This window comes from Phoca vitulina, unplaced genomic scaffold (assembly GCF_004348235.1).
Source record: "Phoca vitulina isolate PV1807 unplaced genomic scaffold, GSC_HSeal_1.0 scaffold38, whole genome shotgun sequence".
NCBI lineage: Eukaryota > Metazoa > Chordata > Mammalia > Carnivora > Phocidae > Phoca > Phoca vitulina.
Window position 1 is genome coordinate 875,321 of NW_022589741.1, and position 21,401 is coordinate 896,721.

At 44.1% G+C, this 21,401-nt stretch overlaps 1 protein-coding gene across 1 annotated transcript in view; it reads right to left on the bottom strand.

The window, feature by feature from the left end:
• Positions 1–11,282: 11,282 nt before the first annotated feature.
• Positions 11,283–21,401, bottom strand: part of MMP20 (matrix metallopeptidase 20) — a 47,718-nt gene continuing 37,599 nt past the window's right edge. Inside the window, exons 9-10 of the mRNA XM_032428075.1 lie at positions 12,965–13,068; positions 11,283–11,992 (exon numbers count right to left, since the gene is read on the bottom strand). Of these exons, the coding sequence (XP_032283966.1) occupies positions 11,892–11,992; positions 12,965–13,068 (205 nt within the window). The 3' untranslated portion in view covers positions 11,283–11,891. The remainder of the gene's footprint in view (positions 11,993–12,964; positions 13,069–21,401) is intronic.

The window sequence follows — 21,401 nt, forward strand, 5'->3', positions numbered from 1 at the left end:
GCTGGCCTTCCCTGTGAGTACAGTCGGAGAAAGTACCGATACTGTCAGAGGAGAGTCGGCAGATTCGGGTGTAACCTCGGCTGGTCGGGTCACCTCACGTCCTGAGTCTCATTTGTGCACTTGTCTGTAAAATGGGGATGATAGTGATCTTTTCCTCACAAAGATTCATTTAAAAAATGATAATGAGGCAAAAACGCTTGGCATAACGTATAATACACTCCCTGTTATTTTACTCTTTTTCCTGTGAAAAAAATTTGCTTTTTATTCAATCCAATTTGGCCACCAAAGGGATGTTCTACAGCAAACACCACACCAGTGCTGTTCCTGTCTTTCTGGTCCAACGTCCCTGTTTTCTGGAATACCCACTCCTGCTTTCCCATCTGCCCCGATCCTATATGTCAGGATGGGATTCAAAACCCCACCCCTCCATAATTATTCGCGGGCCCTTAACTTTTCTGGCATTTTCTTACAGAACTCCTTCAGCTCCTGGCTGGGTCATCTCTGGTGTGGTTGCTCACCTTATTTACGGGATCTTGTCTATCTAATAAGAATGAATATTCTTGGATGGCAAGGAGGATTTCCTGTATGTTGTGCGTATTTTTCTGCTCCGGGGAGCGCGCAGCGTACGGTGGGTAGTGAAGGACACGAGGAAGCCACGCTGTAATGTCCATGTCCAGTGGCCTGCAGGACGCACTGCTCAAGCGTTTCTCTCGAGCTCACCGTCCTCATGATGCGAGCGTCCCAAGTCTGCGCTTTAGCAAAACAGCAAAGCCAAGTCCTCGGACATTTGTGCTTGCAGAAAGCTTTAACCTCAAAGGTGAACATTTCAAATGCCAAGGGGTTCTTATGCTTTTGATAAAACTGGTTGTACCCAAAAATACGTGATAAAAATTTTTCATTTATCCAATTAGTTTGGTATTGTACCGCCTCAGGAATAGGCTTCTCTCCAGTGTCTCTCGGGTGTGGGTTTGGGGGCCGGGTTCTGGGTGCATACAGACAAGGGAGGGGCTGCCGGTCCTGGCCTGGAAGCCTGGGGCTGGGGCTTTGCCCCGGATCCGAAGCAGCAGGGGCTGCCGGATGCCCAGCACTGCGTTCAGCTGCTCGGATGAACGTCCCTGGCACCATCGGCCGTCCTCAGCGGCTCTGCTGCGGGAAGGTGTCCCTTCCCTCAAATGTCCCGCCTTCCAGGAGCTCTAGCCTCTAACCGACTTTCTGAAGAACAGTGTCTGGGAAAATGGGAGGAGAAACTGGTTTTTTGACTTAGAGGGCCATCTTTGAATTAATTTTCACTTTAGATACGTTGTTTTTATTTGTAAAAATAACCTCAAAAGGAAGTGAAAAAATTAAATACAAAGTCCTACCATAATCTTAGGAACTAATGTTAGAATTAACTTTCAAATAACGTTAGCCGTTAGCTAGTTGAACGTGGATAACGTAGCAGTGCAGACTTTTCTTAGCCCAGACGGACATAGGGAAGCCGACTGCTGGCCCAAGATCAGCGGGACAAAGAATTAATTCTATAGGACTGAATAAACTCAGGTGGGAAATTTCATTTCTGTTACTTATTTGACATTTTAGGAACAATGATCAGACTTGGAAATGGGTCAAAAAGAGAGAGCAATGAGTGTTGTTTCTGTGAAGTAGGGCTGAGTGCGGTCTAGCTGATCCCACAGGAGTATTCAATGCTGTTTCATTCTTGACCCTCTCAGACCCGCTGGGCTGTTTTACACCTTGCAGAAAACTAGTAACAATGCACGTTCTTCCTGTCCACAGTAACACAAACAATCTTGTCCGTAGAAAGGCAAAGGCATGTCGTCCCATAGAGATATTAAAATGCAAAAATTATATTTTATGATATTAACCAGTTTTGCATTTATTAGCACGATCGTATGTGTTCTCCAATATCTCTTACTAGTACCCCCAATAATTAATTGAATAAATAAATTCTTTGACATATGTTCATTTTATGTTTGAGAATCATGATTTTACCTTTGAGGAAATTATAGTTTAGTAATATTGGAGGTTCCACCAAGAAGTCTGAGGTTTCTTGATAAAGTTTTCTTGACAAAGTGTCAAGTAAACTCTGTTTCCTGGGTAGCTCACTCATGTTTGCTCAACCGGGCACATCCTTTCTTGACTTCCCGGGTGAATTCCAAGTAACAACAGAACTTTAGCTTTGCTTACTCTCTGTTTCTATGGCTTTTCGTCTCTCTCTACTGTGTTTTTTCTTTCTGATTTGCATAGTCAAGAACTTATTTTCAATTGGTTGCATCAATGATTCGGAATTTGGTTTTATAGCATAACCATTTGGTCAACTAGATGGTGGAGATGAATTCTCTGTTGGATGAGAAACAACATAGAATCTAGTTGATTAGTCTTTTTTGTTTGTCTGTCTGTTCATCAATTTGTGAGCTCAAATCAGTACAGAATTTTGTGCCCACTTGGAAAGAGAATAGCTCTGAGATGTAGACCAGTTAATTTTTGTATTTCTGTGTTTATTCTTGACTCCTGGCTGAAATGTGAGACTGAAACTATAAGCTCTCTGGGTGCTTATGAGTCTGTATGTGTTTGTGTCTGAACTAAAAAAAGGCTGTCCCTTTAATTGTGAGAGTGGGAAATGTTTTACAAGTTCTGGAAGGCATTAATACTGGAGGGTATTAAGGAGTTTGATTATAATGTCTTCTATTATTATTTTTTTAAATTTTATTTAAATTCAAGTTAGTTTATATGTAGTGTAGTATTGGTTTCAGGAGTAGGATTTAGTGATTCCTCCCCTACATATAACACCCAGGGCTCATCACAGCAGGTGCCCTCCTTAATGCCCATCCCCCATCTAGCCCATCCCCCACCCACCTCCCTCCACCCACCCTGTTTGTTCTCCAACATTGAGGGTCTCTTATAGTTTGCCTCCCACTCTGTTTTTATCTATTTTATTTTTCCTTCCCTTCCCCTATGTCCACCTGTTTTGTTTCTTAAATTCCACATATGAGTGAGACCATATGGTATTTGTTTTTCTCTGACTGACTCATTTCACTCAGCATCATACCCTCTAGTTCCATAATGTCTTCTAATTAAAGAAGCTCTGTTCTGATTATTTTTGTAGAGGTAAATAAACACTTATATAATTCTAATATTCCCACAATTCACAGAAAATAAGAAAAGTGAATTTTTAATATGGTAAATGTACTAATTTTTTAAAAAAATCCTTTTTCACATACAGGGACTGTACAACAGAAACATCTGAAGAATTAAGTTCACATAATAACGCTAAGTCTTTGGCAAATCAGAACGGTTTAATAATTGTGACTTTATGAAAAAAAGCTAAATCTTTTCTCTATCACTGTGAAGTATAATACAAGTATGCATTTCATTTAATTTTTAAATAAGAAATGGGTTTGTTTTTTTCATGAAAATACTAGTTAATTTGTACCTTTTCAGTGAGGCTTTCCCTGGCTTATCAGACTTAAAATTACAAACTTTCCCCCCAACCCCCTAGTCCCAATCCATTGACACTGCTCTACAATTATTTTTTTCCTTAGAATTTATCATCTTTTAACACACTATATAATTTTTTTTAAAGATTTTATTTATTTATTTGGGACAGAGAGAGGGCACAAGCAGGGGGAGGGGCAGAGGAAGAGGGAGAAGCAGACTCCCTGCTGAGCGCGATCCCAGAACCCCGGGACCATGACCTGAGCAAATATCAAGAGTCGGACGCTTATGGGGCGCCTGGGTGGCTCAGCCGTTTAGCGTCTGCCTTCGGCTCGGGTCATGATCCCAGGGTCCTGGGATCGAGCCCCACATCGGGTTCCTTGCTCGGCAGGGAAGCCTGCTTCTCCCTCTCCCACTCCCCCTGCTTGTGTTCCCTCTCTTGCTGTCCCTCTCTCTCTGTCAAAAAATAAATAAAAATCTTTAAGAAAGAGTCGGACGCTTAACCGACTGAGCCACCCGGGCGCCCTGTAACACACTATGTAATTTAAGCACTTGTTATGTATACTGCTTATTGCCTGTCTTCCTTGGAAGCTCCCTAAGGGCAGGAGCTCTTGTTTTGTTTGCTGATGTGATCCTTGGGTCAAGCAGATGCTCAACAAAAGCTGTGGAATCGGTGAATGTGGAATCGATGCTGGATGCCAACACAGACGAGAAGTCACTACCAAGATCAGTCAGCCTGACCAGCTCCTGGAAGATCCTCTCTCTCACTCTGTCCAGACCAGACCCTGGAAACATACAGACACAGCAGCAGCCCCCAGAAATCGCAGAGCCTGATGCTGAATTGCTGAGACGATTCCGAGAGGGAGATCCACTGATGAGGCTGATCGATGAGAGTGGCTGAGCCCAGACTTCATCCCTGAGCACCCCGCCCTCAGGTGCCTCAATTCCTTCCCAGTTTCTAAACTCAGCAAGAAGGCCAAACTGAGATGGGGGCCTTCACCCTTCCCATAGCCAGAAACCAATAATCCCACGGAAATGGGAGCTCACAGAGGAAATTAGTGCGACATCTCCAGAGAGCAAGGTGTCCAGAAACAGCTCACACCCTGAAAAACTATGTCTGAACACGCAGAGAGCATTGATAAGAATTTGATCATGTGTTAAGTCAAAGGACAACTTGTCTGAAATGGACAGTTTCTCCAAAACATATAATTTCTAAAACGGACATTGGGAAACCAGAGATCTGAATAGCCCTAGATGAATGAAAGAAATTGAGTTTGTAATGCAAACCTTCCCAAAGAGAACTCCAGGCCCAGGTGGCTTCACTGTAAATTCTATTAAACATTTAAGGAAAAAAATACTGACCATAGACAAGCTCTTTCATGTAATGGTGGAGAAGATACTTCCTAACTCGTTGAGAGAGACAAGCATACACCAAATATCGAAACCAAACCAACACCAGAAAAGAAAATCTCTGGCTGATACCCCTCATGTACACAGATGCGAGCATTTTAAACAAAACGTTAGCAAAACAAAGCCTGCAATATATAAAGAGGATAATAACATCATGAGTAAGTGGGGTTTATTCCGGGAATCGCACAAGGTCTGTTGAAGATTTGGAAAGTCATTTTATTTAATTGATAATAAAAAATAAAGGGATAAATACGAGAAGCCTGTTTCAGTGAAATCTGAGCCGGCTGAAACTTGTTCACATGTTTCTGTGATAACTTGTAATTGGCAGAGGAAGAGAGGGGGGGATTGAGAGAGATTGATAATGTGGTTGCACTTCTTCTGGAAAGGTGTAAGTCCTGTCGGTGAACCCTAACCCCCGGGTGTACTGATGTGAAAAACGACAGAGCTGAGCTCGTGTTCCTTTGTAGGAAGGAGAATCCAAGCCTTCTTTTCTCGTTCCTTCCCCCTCGCCACGTTGAACTGCTTTGGGTTCCTGCAGCGGGTGTGGTCCATGCGGCTCATTTGGCAATCCCTTAGCATCCACGGTGCTCCCTGCACGAGCTCACGCCCATTTCGGGTCTTAGCGCGTGACTGTGAGGGTAGCACACCTCTCGGGGTTGTTGTGAGTCTCAAAGCACAGAGGGTGCAACGAGGCTTGAAAACCAATAGTACTGGGGCGCCTGGGTGGCTCAGCCGTTAGGCGTCTGCCTTCGGCTCAGGTCATGATCCCAGGGTCCTGGGATCGAGCCCCGCATCGGGCTCCCTGCTCCGCAGGAAGCCTGCTTCTCCCTCTCCCACTCCCCCTGCTTGTGTTCCTGCTCTCGCTATGTCTCTCTCTGTCAAAAAATAAATAAAAAAGAAAACCAATAGTCCTGACTACAGTTCTGGGACACCAGCCAAGTGGTGTGGGGTTCGAAGCAGGGTTAGGAACCCGTGTGCTGGAGAGGAGACTGAGGCAGGGGCTTGGCCGCATACCCTAGGTCGGGCAGGAAAGGGTTTCCCATCTGGCATTCGTCCTGGCCCCTGGCACGCTGGTCCACTGGAGAGCAGGACAGACCCTCCGAAACAAGCTCCACTGGCCATCCGGACTGGGTTCCAGGCATGAACTTTGGATCGAACATTGATTTGGGGACCGGGAAACCTCGTGGCCTGTGGTAGAGACACAGGGACTCTGGTTTGCAGGCAAAGACGGAAGAATCTGGTAGAGACCTTGCCAGTCACCTCCTCCGTAAGGTCCGCTGACGTTATAGAGGTGTTTTCACTGTAGGAACAAACGGATTTTTGGAAAGTCTTGAAAGTTCTTTACTGTATTCAGTTAAGATTCCTGGACGACCAACAACTTTCTTCTAGGAGAGCGATCCTTAAGATTTTGTGTTTTCTTTTGTGATTTGTGCTTTGATTTTTGTACTGAGAAACATAAAAACCAAGAAAAAAAGAAAACCCAAGGCTCTTGTTGAGCATTAAACCATGTTCTTTTTTTCTATAAGATTTTAATTTATTTGATAGAGAGAGAGAGATTGAACACAAGCAGGGGCAGAGGCAGAGGGGGAAGCAGGCTCCCCACTGAGCAGGGAGCCCGATGTGGGGCTCGATCCCAGGACCCTGAGATCATGACCTGAGCCGAAGGCAGACGCTTAACCACTTCACCGACTGAGCCCCTCTGGCGCCCCCGAACCACGTTCTTGAAGTGGGGACAGAGAACAGGTCAGTAGACTGAGCACTGCATGTGATGGAAAACCACCTGAGATCGTTTTCACCTGCCTTCTCACTCTTGTAGAATCCATTTTGCCCCGAGTTCCATGCTAGTATGTGGGGTGGGGGTTCCTGGGGTCGTGGACAGCAGCAGGAAGGCGGTGACTCGCAGGGTCTGTCTCCAGCCCCACCTCCTCCTGGAACTCACGGGTCCCCATCTGTCCACCTGGTCCGGCCTCCCCCCTGGCCCGTTGAATGGGCAACTCACACCCAGCTGATTCCAGATTGCACACCGCTCTCCCACTCACTAAGCCCCAAAACCTTGGAGTCATTCTTTACTCTGTGCTTTTTCTTAATTCCATAAAACACGTTAGGAGCAAGTCCTGCTGGTTTTACCTAGAAATTCTCCTCTGTCTGACCATTGCTAGTGTCTGTGTGGCTGTTTCCTTGGTCAGCGCCGTCCCTGTCTCTGCCCTGGAAGAAAACCACCGTCTGGCGTCCCCGCGCCCCCTCGCTCTTACAAGATGTTTGCCACCCAGCAGCCAGGGTGATTCTCCGAAACTTAAGTGAGATCATGTTATGCACCTGCTCAGAACCCCGCTCGTCTAATTAGTGCAGAACTGATCTCCTTTGGTGGCCAGCGAGGCTCTGCACCGTCCGGCTGTCTGCCCTCCCCACCTCCCTCTGTCTGAGTGTCTTCCCCCCACGGCCTCCCGCCAGATGGACCTTCCTTCCTGCTGGGCCTCAAATTTGCCCAGCCCCTTCCTCGCACTTACTGCTTCCTCGGCCTCAAACTAGGGGCCTCCATGGCTCCTCCTTGCCTTTCCTCACGTCTCTGAATGGATATCCCCGACTCAGTAAGTCGTCTCCCCAAACACACGTTAGTAAAATGGCACTCCAACACACTTTACCCTCTTCCCTGCTTTGTTTTTCTCAAAGCACGCTCAGTATCTTTCATTACATCTACAATTATTTATTCACTGGAATAGTGACTGTCTCTCCCATCAGAGTGTGTGTGTTCCTTGGGGGCAAAAGCTCCCACCGGAACGCAGCTGAGCCCAGGTCGGTGTCAGCATAAACGCTTCGCAAAAGTTCTGAATGGACTAAGAGTGAACGCAGAGGGTGGAGACACTGGGTGGCTAGATCCTTCAGGAAGGCCAACGGGATTTTTTATGGAGATAAAGCTCTTCTAGGGAAGAGACGAAATCTTTCCAAAGCAACTGCCGGTAACATCCCCGACGTCCAGAAATTGGCACTTGGCAGAGTCATCGTCTACAGTGTGGAAACGTATCCGCCACAGGTCAGCGGTTTTCGTGATGGGCTCGCGTTGGACTCCTGGCCTCCTGGCCTTGGGAGAGGGAGCTGTAAACGCATCTACTGCCCAGCCCCAGAAGCTCACATTGCTCATCGTTGCTTTACAGGCCTGGGATTTTCAAGGATAAACAAATTGCTGGCTACTTACACAGACATGCTTTTTTCCCCTTCCCACTGCTGATGATCTAAAATGGATTTATATGTTCCATTTCTCAACTGGTCTCTGCAAATGTTTTCTCACTGAGTCGCTCTGTCCTTCTCTCTTCTCATCTCTCCTCTCCCTCTCTTGTCAGGACAACATGCTGCATTGCACAACAGAAGTTTTATTTCATCCCCAACCATTTGAAATGATGCCCTGAACTAAAGGAAGGGATTCATGGCGGAGAGATGAAGGACGTGTGCATTGTAAGAAGGCTCGTTCAGAACCCAGAGTCATTCACCAATTTCCTGCTATAACTTATTCACCAGCAGTCTTCCCGGTTCTGTTCTTATTTCAATGACAAGAGTGTAGGTGGTGGGAGCAAGGCAGGGACGTTATGGGTACAACAATCCTGTTGCTTTCGTCCGGTCACGCCCACAATCCACTTGGGGTTGGGAAGGGCACCAAGGACAGGCTCAGCAGATGGAAATGACTGGAGGATCGTTCTCTTCCTTTTACTCGGGTCTATAGGGGTGACGTACAGAAAATCTTTGGCTTGGACTCTCCTATGCTCTGTATGGGAGTCTAAAACTCCAACCTGTTGACCGGCACTATGCATTTTTTCTCAAATGGCTCTCTGTTGGGTAATTTAGCTATGAATATTCACAAAAAACCTCCCGTATCATTGTCTATAGAAGGACAAGGCTAAAACCAAGAATAACAAGAAGACACCTGGATAATATAGAAACAAAAGCACTTGAAGGTGCTGTGATAATTTAAAAATATATCAAACAGAATTCCAGATAAAAACCTGCATAGTTCGTTTGCCATCTGCCCCGTGAGACGGAGGTCTAAGGCGTTTCCAAATGACCATGGGGAAAAGAAGAGAGGACCGGACGGACCCGCTGGGTCTGCCATTTCACACCAGGCTGACTGGAAGCGAGCTTGGTTCTAGCCACAGAAAGCTTAGGGCACAGCTCTTAGGGAAGCTCCCCACCTGGGCGAATCCACTCGTCCTTAGTAGCCCCTCTGGTGCTTTCCAAGAGCTTTCCGGCCGCCCATAAATAGTTACCCCTGAGGTTAATAGGACAATTACACAGGTCATCAGAAAGAAAACTCCATTCTGCTTACTCTCGATCTCAAGAGGAGCCATTGAACAACACTCTGTTTGAAACTGTTACTTAACAAAACATGCTTGCCCTCAGTTACTCTGAAGCCAAGCGAGGAATATATGTCATAAAGTGTTTCGACACAAAATTGTTTCAGGCGAGCACGTATATATCCCAAGTGAGTTTTGACACAAACAGTCACTGTTTCTTGTGGGCTAGAGAGCCTGTCTTTCCAGAATACGGACCACTGTGTCTGGGAGCCAGAAGTTCTCTGACTCAACAAAGGAATAATAATTTATAAGAATTAGTCTTGAGGGATGGGAATTAACAACAGTCAGGATATTATTTAATTATTGATTTCATTTGGAGTTTGGAAGGGAAAAATGTCAGGTCACTGGTCATCAATCTTCGTGGTGCCATATAGCTCGTGTGTCTTCAGCTATCTCGAGGGATATATACAAATTGCCCGAAATATCTCAAAACAAAATTATTTCGAATTGCTTCAAAACAGCAATTACAGAGCCCCTGAAGAGCACCAGGGACGATCTAAGGGCTTTGTATATTTCGGCTTATATATATATAAGCCTCTACATATCTCTAGGGCGTAAGGACTATTCCATTCTAATTTTACAAAGGAAGAAACTGAGACAGAGATTAAGGAACTGACCGACACCACACAGCTAAAAAGAACAGATCTGGGTTTGCAGCCAGTCAGACCTCAGAGCACACGCTGTTTTGCTTTCAGTAACGTCCGTTTATTTAGTGAAGTGTCTACACTGTGCGTGCCCCCGGGCGAGCCCCGGGCTCCAGGGGACGTCTGGCCGGTGGACTCAGCCCCAGATGTCTTCGGGCCAATGCTTCACTGCCGTGTGGTCCCTGCCCCAGCTAGCCAGGTCGCGCCGTGCAGAGATCATCACATAACCTGGAGCTCCTTGCTTATTATTATTATTAAGACAACAGGTTTGTTGAGATGCAGTTCACAAACCATCCAGTTTATCCACTTAAAATGTACAATTCGATGGCTTTTCGTATATTCACAGAGTTGTGCAAACATCACCATCATCACTTCTAGAACATTTTCATCACCCCACGAAGAAACCCCCGCCCCTTAGCGGTCACCGTCCGTCGCCCCTCCCCCAACCCCTGGCAAGCACCCATCAGCTTTCCGTCTCTGATTTTCTGATTCCGAACATTTCATAGAAACAGAAGCCTAGGGTCGGTGGCCTTTTGCGTCTGGTTTCTTAGCGTCCTGTTTTCAAGCTTCATCCACGTTTGTGCGCGCGTCTTCGGGTCTCCCAGCTGTGCGTCCAGGAGTGGAACCGCTCGTTTATTGCTAACTCTGTGTTTAGCGTTTCGGAGCTCCAGGCTGCTTTTACTCCGTGCTCATTGCCATCACGCACGTCTCCTCCGCTGGCTGTTTTTGCAAAAGCGGCTTTGCTTCCTCAATCAAGGCAGTTGACATGGGAAAGCAAGCGTGTTAGAGTTTGTCTTCAACCGTCAAAGATTCAACATCTGCTTGTATAAATAGCCACTTTCAGTAACAGAAACCAAGTGGGAGGCTGGGAGTCACGGCCAGGAATGGCCCAACCCCTCCTTCATCCGGTGACACCAGTTTAATCAGTGATGGTGACAGCAACAGCTAATGTGTGGAGTGCTGTGGGTGTTCCAGGCGGCCCATGAAGTACGCTAAATGTATTTATCACCTCATTTTAGACTCACTTAATCTTTAGAATCCTTACATTTTAGAGGGTAAGGTTAAAAAAAGTCATAACAATGACAAACAGCTGTGTTTTCCCTGTACTGATGAGTAGGTAAGAAAGAGAAAAGGCTTAGCTTGAAGTAGGAAAAACTAAACAGAGAGACTCCCCTAAATGGAAAACCACTCCGGAGAGACTCCCTCGGAAGGGTTAAAGATGGTTCTCGGTGGGTGTTTTATTGTCAGGAAGCAGGAAATGCAGTGAGTTACTGTTACTTCTCCTGGGTGTGCGTGCTCACGATACTCTCTCGGGTTTTGGGTTTCCGCTAGGTACAGTTTGTTGCCAAATAAAGTGTGATTGAAGCTAGTAAATATTAAGAGAAATGAGGAACTGTTCTTAGACATTTTTATGGCTTTTGGTAAAAGTTTTCCTCTTGCCAAGTGTCCATCTCTTGCCTAGCGTGAAAATGCATTTGAATAGGTTTGCCTGCTATGACCTACTTCAAAGACCAGTGAGTACACGGAGCTAATCAACAAACAACGAGAAACAAGATTTACACGGTATTTTGTTTGTGATGTGTCCAAGGTAAAGACAGACAGATTTGTATTCATCACAATGAATGCAGGGGCCACAAAAGCCACTGCTTATAAAGAGTAATTACAGTTTGTACGGCAATGATGTTGTCTATTAGAGTTATAATACGTGTAGGGAATCCACAAATAGGTGTCTTCTTGGTAACAAAAACCAAATTTATCAATTTGCCTCCGTATATTAGGTAAGAAAAAAAAGGCAGTGGGTGTCTCATGGAAGAGAGCATTGTGTCAATTCTGATTTTATGTGAAGCTGACCATACGGAAATTCCCCATTTAGATTAGATTTATGAATCTGCAACCATGACAACATTTAGAAGCTTAATTATTTTCGATGAACTCTAAGTTGCCCTTAGGATTGAAGGCCGTGGGAAGAATCCCTATCCTACATCCTGCTTTAGTCCTTGCGGTCCAGGGACCAGCTGCTGGTGGTCATGAACACTCCCCAGAAAACACTAGACCTTTCTGATTAGCAGCCAATCCAGGAGCTAGATTTCAGCACACTGACCACATCCTCCTTCTCTGTATCATACTTGTACACTTTTGGTCCTGAAAAGAAGTAAATGTAACCTAAAAGAGACAAAGTTGAAAATGTCGTTACTGGAAATGACTTGCAGATCCATAAAGGGAGGGTTTGTAGGTGGCCCCAGAGGGGGGCTGGGGACGCGCCAGGTGGTAGCTGCCGGTCTGCGCCCGGCTCTCACAGAGCCCGAGGGCCCAGCACCTCTCTCTTCTCCGTCCCCGCTCCTCACTTTCTCCCAGGGGTGCTTACCCAGCAGGTGGGGCTCAGCTGTGTTGGAGCCGCTGCTCCCCTCCAGGGAATCCCCCCTCTTCTGTCCCTGCCCAAACCTCTAACTCGTCCCTAAAGCTCAGCTGAAGTCCCACCGTGCAAACTCCCACTGTGGATGCCGGTTCTCCTCTTTCCTTTCTCAGCTCACTTCTTGCAGTCACTGTGAGGTCTGCGCTCCACTCAGTACTGGTCATAGACTGTCTTGGTTCTGGTACTGTGATCTCTGCTGGACGGAGGGGCATTTCCCAGAGCTATTAGCCATCCCACAGGAGCAGGGAACGTGTCTGGAACTCTCTTTGAATTTCTGAACAGAGGCCAGCTCTGTGCTCTAGACTCAGGAAGGTGTCGGCTGGTCCACGAGATTCAGTCACATTTACTCAACCTGTTCAGTTCAGCTTTCCCCGCTCTGTGTTAAATTTCAGGAGTTGGGTGAGGGGGTGGGGAAAGGCTCTGGGAAGGTTGACAGTATGTGCATTTTCAAGAGGGAAGAGGCCGTTTTGACTGGGTGGGCTTTAAGACGTAACCAGCTTATGGACTGAAGCTATACTTCTAAAACTTGCTATTGGCAGAGAGAGAGTCTCGATGGTAGACATTTTGTACTCTTTCTAGTAGTTGATCTGGTTACCTAAATTTGTAAGGGACTCGGAACCAAGCACTCCCATCTGGAAACCTGTTTTGTCATAGGTTAAAGCAGAGCCCAGATTTCCTGTTACAGTTTTTCCGCAAAGAAAGATTTTGGTGGGGATGCTCACCATTTAGTTCCACGGCAGCATCTATTTGGCCATTAACTCCTGAGAATTCCTCTTCCGTGTTCTTTGGGTAGTCTTTTTCCATTTTCCTTTTTCTTTCATCATAGCTGGAAGAAGTATTATTCCATAAATAATGTTAACAAGAGGTTTTTATTGATTGTAGGTGACACAGTGCATCATTAGCCAGGCTATGACTTACTTTAGATGTGTGTCTGTGTGTCTCTCTGTGCCTCGCCTGCCACACACACCCACCCACACGCACACGTGTGCACACACATGCACACACACCCACACGCACATGTGTGCACACACACGCACCCACACGCACACGTGTGCACACACATATGCATGCACACGCACACTATATCACTTCTCTCCCAAGTTCCTTAGATTCTAGGACTGCTCATTTGCTCTAAATAGTCTGTAAATAGATATATTCTTAGAATTAGTCTTAGAATTATGTATATATTATAGCAACATGTTCCTATAATTAAAAAAAGATATGTTGCCTTTCAAAAGGAACTCTACATGTATTTTTGCTGCTTTATTCTCTGTTGCAGTGCTCCCCCACCCCACTCCATGTAAGTACTTCTGGGCTTGGATTCTTATCCAAGACTCAGCTGAGAGCCCTGCGTGGACTTTTATCCATGGGCTCCGTTGCTCTGTATCGGTAGAGGGACTGGACAAACAACGCACAATGAATGAATAAACACATATGCAAACAGTCAGTAGGTAAAGATAAGTAGCAAGAAAATCTCGGATAACTGAGCCTCTGCCTTTTCAATCAGGTGAATGGAATTAAATTGCTTTTGTTTCCTGGGAACATTATACACCTGACCAAATAGTAGATTAGGTTTCTCTTTCTGGATCAGCAGCTACCACACAACGACGACTCTGAAGAATGTTTAATGCGCGTCTTTGTGCCCCTGCTGCCCGTGTACAGAAGACTGACTCGTGTGAATCGGCATGACGGGTACGGGCTCAGGACGGAGGCAGCTAGGCAGGCTCAAGAGTGGAAGTTCCTTCTTCGTCGGCACAGAGCCCCCGGCGGGGCATTCCCAGGGTGGACACCCCACTCTTCTCCCACCAAGAGGTCAGACGGTTTCTGCTGGTGCCTGGAGCCCCGAGCCATTTCCCGCAGCCGCAGACGCCCACCTCCTCTCCCATGGCCGGGGACAGATCCCTCTTGACCCTGAGCAGGACTGCACGTTGGCAAAGAAGTATTCGGGCCAGTGTGACTAGCGGGCTGAGCTGCTTGGGGGAGTGTGGAGGACAGGAGTGGAGGCTGACTGTTCCAGATGCCCTTTTCGGGAGGGTCATTAGAACCTTCCAGTGGGCCAAGGGGAAAACCGAGCTCTGCGAGTCACTGTAGCACAGAGATGGAAAACATTCCCTGTGTTCCCCTCATCAGAAACGCCGAGACCGCGTGCGGGACGGGCACCTGTGTCATCCGAGAGACCGCGGTATCGGGCACCTGTGTCATCCGAGAGACCGCAGCGTCTCAGGAGTGGGGTCAGGGAAGAACGGGAAGGAAAACAAAGGAACAGCCCGGGCACAGTGCCCCCCACCCCCCATGGCCTGCATCTCTTACGTTCGCCTCCTTCCACCATCTGAAATCTGGAGTCCCTTATTAAAAATTGTTCACACATTAACCTTCGTTGGCTAGGCTGCTTTCTTCTCTCGCTTCCCTGAGACAGTTGTGCGGAGGAAACGGAAGCTTTGGCAGGAGAGCGTGAGGACGATAATTCTAAAGCTTCAGTATTTGGGGAGGGGGATGCAGGGGAGAGGGCAGAGTGAGGACGGGCCTGCAGGTGCGGGGACAGTGCGGAGGGAGGGGCTGGAGCGCGAGACCCCGTGCTCAGGGAGAGCGGTGGCCCGGCTTTCAGGTGTCCATTCACCTCTGTGTGCTCTGAACAGAGGACTCGAGGCTGAGCTTTTAAACTAGGGCTCTGCCCAACCTCTGTGCACGGTAAGCAAACATTTGGGAGGGATGTTGAGAACGTCATCACCATTTATATTGTTTTATGGCAAAATGTGTTCTCAGTACCCAGCAAGTGACTGATTAAAGACTCCCTGTAGGGAGACTATTCCAAGTGGGGGTCTGCTGTATTCTATTTAAATTGGATGGGGAGGACTGGAAGGGATCAAAGGACAGAGCAAATAGCTTTTTTCTTGAGAAGAGAGAAACAGTTTAAATACAGGAGTATGTTTTAAAGAGAGAATAGTGGTTATTAATCCAATAGAAAGATATGGAAGAAAGATCTTTCTCTTTTATCTGTCTGCTTCGGTTAGGTGGTGGTGACGCCTAAAATCTTATATATACCTGTTCAGAGGATAACGGAGGTAATAATATTATATGTAAAAAATGTTCCAGTCTGTCAAGTGGCTCAGTCTGTCAAGCCCCTGACTTTAGATTTTGGCTCAGGTCATGATCTCAGGGTCTTGAGATCAAGCCCTGCGTGGGGCTCCGCGCTCAGCATGGCATCTGCTGGAGATTCTCTCCCTCTGCTCCTCCCCCCACTCACGCTCTTTCTCTAAAATAAAATAAATAAGATCTTAAAAAAATTTTTTTCAGGAGAAATTTTAGAGAAGCAACATCTAGCTGGGAATTTTAATTCTCAATCACATTTATAAAAACCCAGGCAAAATGCTTGGGGAAATTGTGAAATCACTGTTTCTTTTCTCTGCTCCTTCTACCGCTTATGTATTTAACAGACCCATGCCCTGTGGGCTAGCCTCCTCTCTGCCCTTTGCTTATCCTATAACTGCTTTCTAAAGAGTATTACTCTTAACACAATCTATTTCAAAGTATCGGTCTGAAACACAAATCGCCATTTCGGGATTAGCTGATAACATATAAATATTTCATTTGGACCTTGTCGGTAGACGTTATGTAGATGGGACCTACAAAGCTACCATAGAGTTACCTACTTTTCATGGTATCAAGTAAGGACATTACCATCAGGCCATCAAAAAAAAAAAAAAAAAAATTACCACCTATTTTCATTATCATTTCACAAAGAAAAGAAACTTTAACACCAAAAAGGCAGAAAGGACATAATCTCAGCATAAAAGATGGTTCTTGCCAATAATGTGTCTTTATACTGACCCAGACTACACCCCCTACATTTATAATATTGTTCTATTCTTATTTTGCTGTGGATTGGTGGAAGCTTTGTGATAATCTAGCCCTTGGTTTGTGGACAGATATTTGAGGATTTCTGTTACAGAGCGAAGAGCATATAATCGGATGGCTCCGGGTTTGAGCTGACTCTGTTATCTCTGGGCTCTGTGATAGGGGAAAGTGCTCTGAGCTCCGGTTTCCTAATCTGGAAAACAGTGGTCATGAGGATGAGAGACGATTTGCACACATGCGTGCACAGGCCTGGTACACAGACACGCTCAGGGCCCCAAGAACCATTAACTGACTGGCCAGGATGAGCGTGAGTAAACTTCGTGATTTGATCTGAGCTCCTAAGTCATCAAGGAGTTTAATCTTTACCTGATCTTCCAACACACCTCCTCCTCCGGATAACATTCTGCAGTAGAGGCAAGGTTGAGAAGAGGTGGAGAAAGGAGGGCCGGACAACGTGGAGGTAGTCCAGAGAACGCAGGCAAGAAGGGCCTAGGATTGAGAAGGTCTACTGTTCTGTTGCAGATTTGGCAGAGGATAATAGAAAAGGAAGTTAAAAGACAGGGTGAGAATCGCCAGTGTGGGTGTTTGATTGACGGTAGATACGTGGCGAAAAGAACGAAGAAGACTGTGTGTGGTCGATGGTGAGGGCCTCCGGGTCTGGACTCAGAGGGTGTGAAACGCAGCCTCAGGTGGACCGCTCGTTAGCTGGGTGACCTGGAGCTAATGACCCAGCTCTCGGAGATGCCACGTTTTTAACTGTTTCGTGGAGATAGGGATGCCTACTTCTCAAGATCGTTGAGAAGGCAGATGGGAGAGCGAGAGAATATGAGGAAATACTCAGCAGGATTCCTAACACATAATAAGCCATCAATAAATACTAGCTGGATTAGAATGTTAAGGAAAGAACTTCCTTTTTATTGTGCATCTACTGTGTACTAGGGACCTGTGGAAATCATTGCATGCATTTTCTCATGACTGAGGTCTTGTTTGTGAAACCTAAATACCAAGTAAAAATGATCGACCTGTAACTAGGTTTCTTTCCTGTATGGGCTCCTGTTTGATCACTGACTATTATTGATTAATGGGCGAAGACAGTACAGAAATCATTCCTGGCCGTTAATCTTTACTGGCAATGTCCCTAGCACCATAGATGTGAGGTGCTTTTCTCAGATATATTACCTTACTCTCCGCCTTGGTCATCTAAGGGCTTGGGGACTATTTTGATAAAGTGCCTGCATGTTGTTTAATCTTATGCTCTGAATTTAGATTTGTTAGGAATTTCTGGTGTGTCAATTACGATGATTTCTGTCATACATCCGTGGCAAAACTGACCCCATCCTGCCTCCTTTGAAGTACCAAATGGGGAGTTGTGTCTGCAAAAGGTTGCTTACGGAAAATGTGAGAAAGGAAGGCAAAAAGGGGAATTTATTGATCTAAAATATATGTTTTCAAGAAGTTTCTTCAAGGAGACCTTTCTAGTGAAATGGAAACCCAGAATCCCCTTTGAAATTCATAATCCACTTCTAGTTGGGAAAGACAAGGCTTTCAGGGAGGACGGGACCTTTGTGATTTCCCTGGAGAAGGAGAGTGGTCAGGGATGGGAAGGGAGAAGAGTGAGAAGCTGCCCCATACCCTCCAAGATGTGGGTTAGGAACCCTGCCTATGAGGATTTTGAAACAAGACTATGTAACAATGCTGAAAAATATCGATGGCCGGATTGTTTGAAATGCACATTTGTATTACCAGCCTGAATTCTCTGAGCTCGAGACCTGAATAGAGAACTCTCTTCTGGACATTTCCACTCTTGGGTTTCACCAGCGTGTCACATTCCACATGTACAAAATGGAACTCCTGAGTATTCATTTCTGCTTTATTTCTTCATTTTATTCTTTCCCCATTGAACGGCCTTAGCATCTTTGTCAGAAATCAGCTGATCATAGATATATGGGTTTATTTCTGGACTGTCAATTTTATTCATCTATATGTCTATCCTCATGTTCGTATCACACTGTCTTGATTACTCTTGGTTTGTAGTAAGTTTTGAAATTGGGAATTCTGAGTCCTCCAAATTGGTCTTCTTTTTCAAGATATTTTGGTTATTCTGAGTCCTGTGAGTTTCCATATGAAGTTAAGATCAGCTTGTCAATTTCTACAAAGAAACCAGTGGTATTCTGATAGGGATTGTGTTGAGTCCTGTAGATCAATTTGGGGAGTGTTGTCATTTAAAAAATATTAAGGCTTGGGGCGCCTGGGTGGCTCAGTTAGTTAAGCATCTGCCTTCAGCTCAGGTCATGATCCTGGGATTAAGCCCTGCATCGGGCTCCCTGCTCAGTGGGGAGTCTGCTTCTCCCTCTGCCTCTGCCCCTCCTCCCTACTCATGCTCTCTCTTTCTCTCTCTCTCTCCCTCAAATAAATAAATAAAATCTTAAAAAAAATTAAGACTTCTAATCCACGGACATGAGATCTCTTTCCATTTAGATTAATTGCTTAATTTCTTTCAACAGTGTTTTGTTGTTTTCAGGCTATAAGTTTTCTACTTCTGTTAAATTTATTTCTAAATATTATTTTTCTTTTTGATACTATTATAAGTGGAATTGTTTTCTTCATTTTTGGGTTACTCATTGAAGTGTATGGAACTAAAATTGATTTTTGCATACTGAATTCATACCCTGCATATTTGCTGAACTTAGTTCTAACAGGTTTTTTGGAGGATTCCTTAGGCTTTTCTATATAAAAGATCACATGACATAGAAATAGTTTTACTTCCTTTCCAGTCTGAATGCCTTTTATCTTATTAATTCTTGCTTAATTGCCCCAGCTGGAACCTCTAGTACAATGTTGAATAGAAGTGGTGAGACTGAAAATGTTTGTCTTGTTCCTGATTTTAGAGGAAGGCATCCAGGCTTTCACCACTGAGTATGAGATCAGCTGTGGGTTTTCATGGATACCTTTCATCAGGTTGAGAAAGTGTCCTTCTGCTTCTAGTTTGTTGAGTAGTTTTTATTTTGCAACAGGGTTGGATTTTGTCAAATGCTTTTTCTGCGTTTATTGAGATGATCATATGGCTTTTGTTTTTTATTCTATTGATATGGTGTATTACATTATTTGATTTTCAGAAGTTAAACCAACCTTGTATGCCTGGGAAAAATCCCACTTGGTCATGGTGTGTAATTCTCTTTATATGCTGCTGGATTTCGCTTGCTATTTTTTGGAGGATTTTTGCATCCATATGCACAAAAGATACTGCTCTGAAGTTTTATTTTCTTGTGATACCTTGGTCTGTCTTTGGTATCAGGGTAATGCTGCCCTCGTACAATGAGTTGGGGAATGACCCCTCCTCTTCTATTTTTTAGAGGAGTATGTGAAAAATTGGCATTAATTAATTTCACTACTGAAACATGTAGGTCTGGGCTTTTCTTCATGGATAATTTTTTTGATTATGAATTAAACCTCTTACCTTGTTATAGGTTAATTCAGGCTATTTCTTCTTGACTCAGCTTCGTCACTTTGTATCCTTCCAGTAATTTGTCATTTCAGCTCAGTTATCAAATTTACTGGCATACAGTTATTCATAGGACTCCTTTATCGTCCATTTAATTTTTGTAAGATTGGTAGTCATGTTCCCTTTTTCATTTCTGATTTTAGTAATTTGAGTCTTCTCTTTTTAACTAGGTCAGTCCAGTGAGAAATCTGTCAATTTTGTTGATCTTTTCAAAGAACCAAACTTAGTTTTGTTATTTCCTCAAATTGCTTATAATATTTTCTACGTCATTTATTTCCACCACAATCTTTATTATTTCCTTCTTTCCACTTGCTTTAGGTTTCATTTGCTGTTTTTACCCAGTGTCGTAGGTGGAAGGTTAGGTTATTGACTTAAGATCCTTTTTTTAATGGGCATTTAGAGACTTAAATTTCCCTTGGGTCCTGCTTTCACTGCATCCATATGTTCTTAAATACTGGGTTTTTGTTTTCATTCATCTTTAATTTTCTAATTTCTAATTTCTCTTGTAATCTCTTCTTTGACACATTGATTGTTTTAGAGTATGTTTATTTCCTCATGTTTGTAATTTTTCCAGTTTTTCTTCCCATATTGATTTGTAGCTTTGTTTCACTGTGATCAGAAAAGATATTTTATATGATTTCAGTTGTTTTAAATTTTTGGAGATGTGTGTGGTGGCCTAACACGTCACCTCTTCTGGGCAATGCTCCATAAGCATTTGAGAAGAATGTGTATTCTGCTTTTGTGCAAAGTGTTCTGTAGACACCTGCTAGGTCCTGTTGGTTTATGGTGATCTTCATGGCTTCTGTTCCTTATAGATCTTGTTGTCTAGTTGCTCTATTCATTATTGAAAGTCTGTTTTGCCTGATATTAGCATAGCCACTCTGACTTTCTTATGGTTGCTGTTTGCATGATAGATATTTTTTCCATCCTTTTACTTTCAACCTATTTGTATCTTTGAATATAAAATGTGTCTCCTATCAATAGCCTATACTTGGGTCTTGTTTTTTTGTTTTTTTTATCCAGTCTAATAATCTCTGTCATTTGATTATATTGTTTAATCCATTCACATTTAATATTATTGATATAATTGGATCTATATCTGCCACTTTACTTTTTGTTTTCTACATGTCTCATGTCTTTTTGGTTCTTTTTTAACTCCTTAATGCTTTCTTTTGCATTAGTGAAAATTTTCCAGTGTACCATTTTAATTTCTTTCATGATTTTGTCACTACATTTTAAAAAGTTATTTCCTTAGTGGTTGGCAGAAAGCATATCATATATAACTTAACTTACCATAAACTGTTTCAGATTTATACTAGCTTAATTCCAGGGAGATTCAGAACTCCTGTAAGTCTATTCTTTGTCCCTCCCTCTGATGGTCTTGTTTTTATATATCTTACATCTGTCTATGTTACAAACCCCCAACAGACATTGCTCTAATTACAATTTTATACAATTTGATATCTTCTTAAGAAGCTGATAGAAAGGAGAGAAAATATACATATTTATAGTCTTTGATATATTAACTTCCTTATTTACCATTTCTGTTTTCTTTTGCTGCTCCAGGGAATTTGAGTTAGCATTTGGTATCATTTCCCTAGCTTGATACAGTTTTCCTCACACCCAGTGCTTTTGTGCTGTTATTGACGAATACGTTATGTTTCGGTATGTTACAGGCCCAACAGTACAGTTTTATATATATGAACATATGTGTGTGTGTGCGCAGTTTTAAACAGTTAAGTTTAAAATCAGTTAAGAGAAGGAAAGGGAGGAAATATACCTTTAGACAATCTTTCGTGATT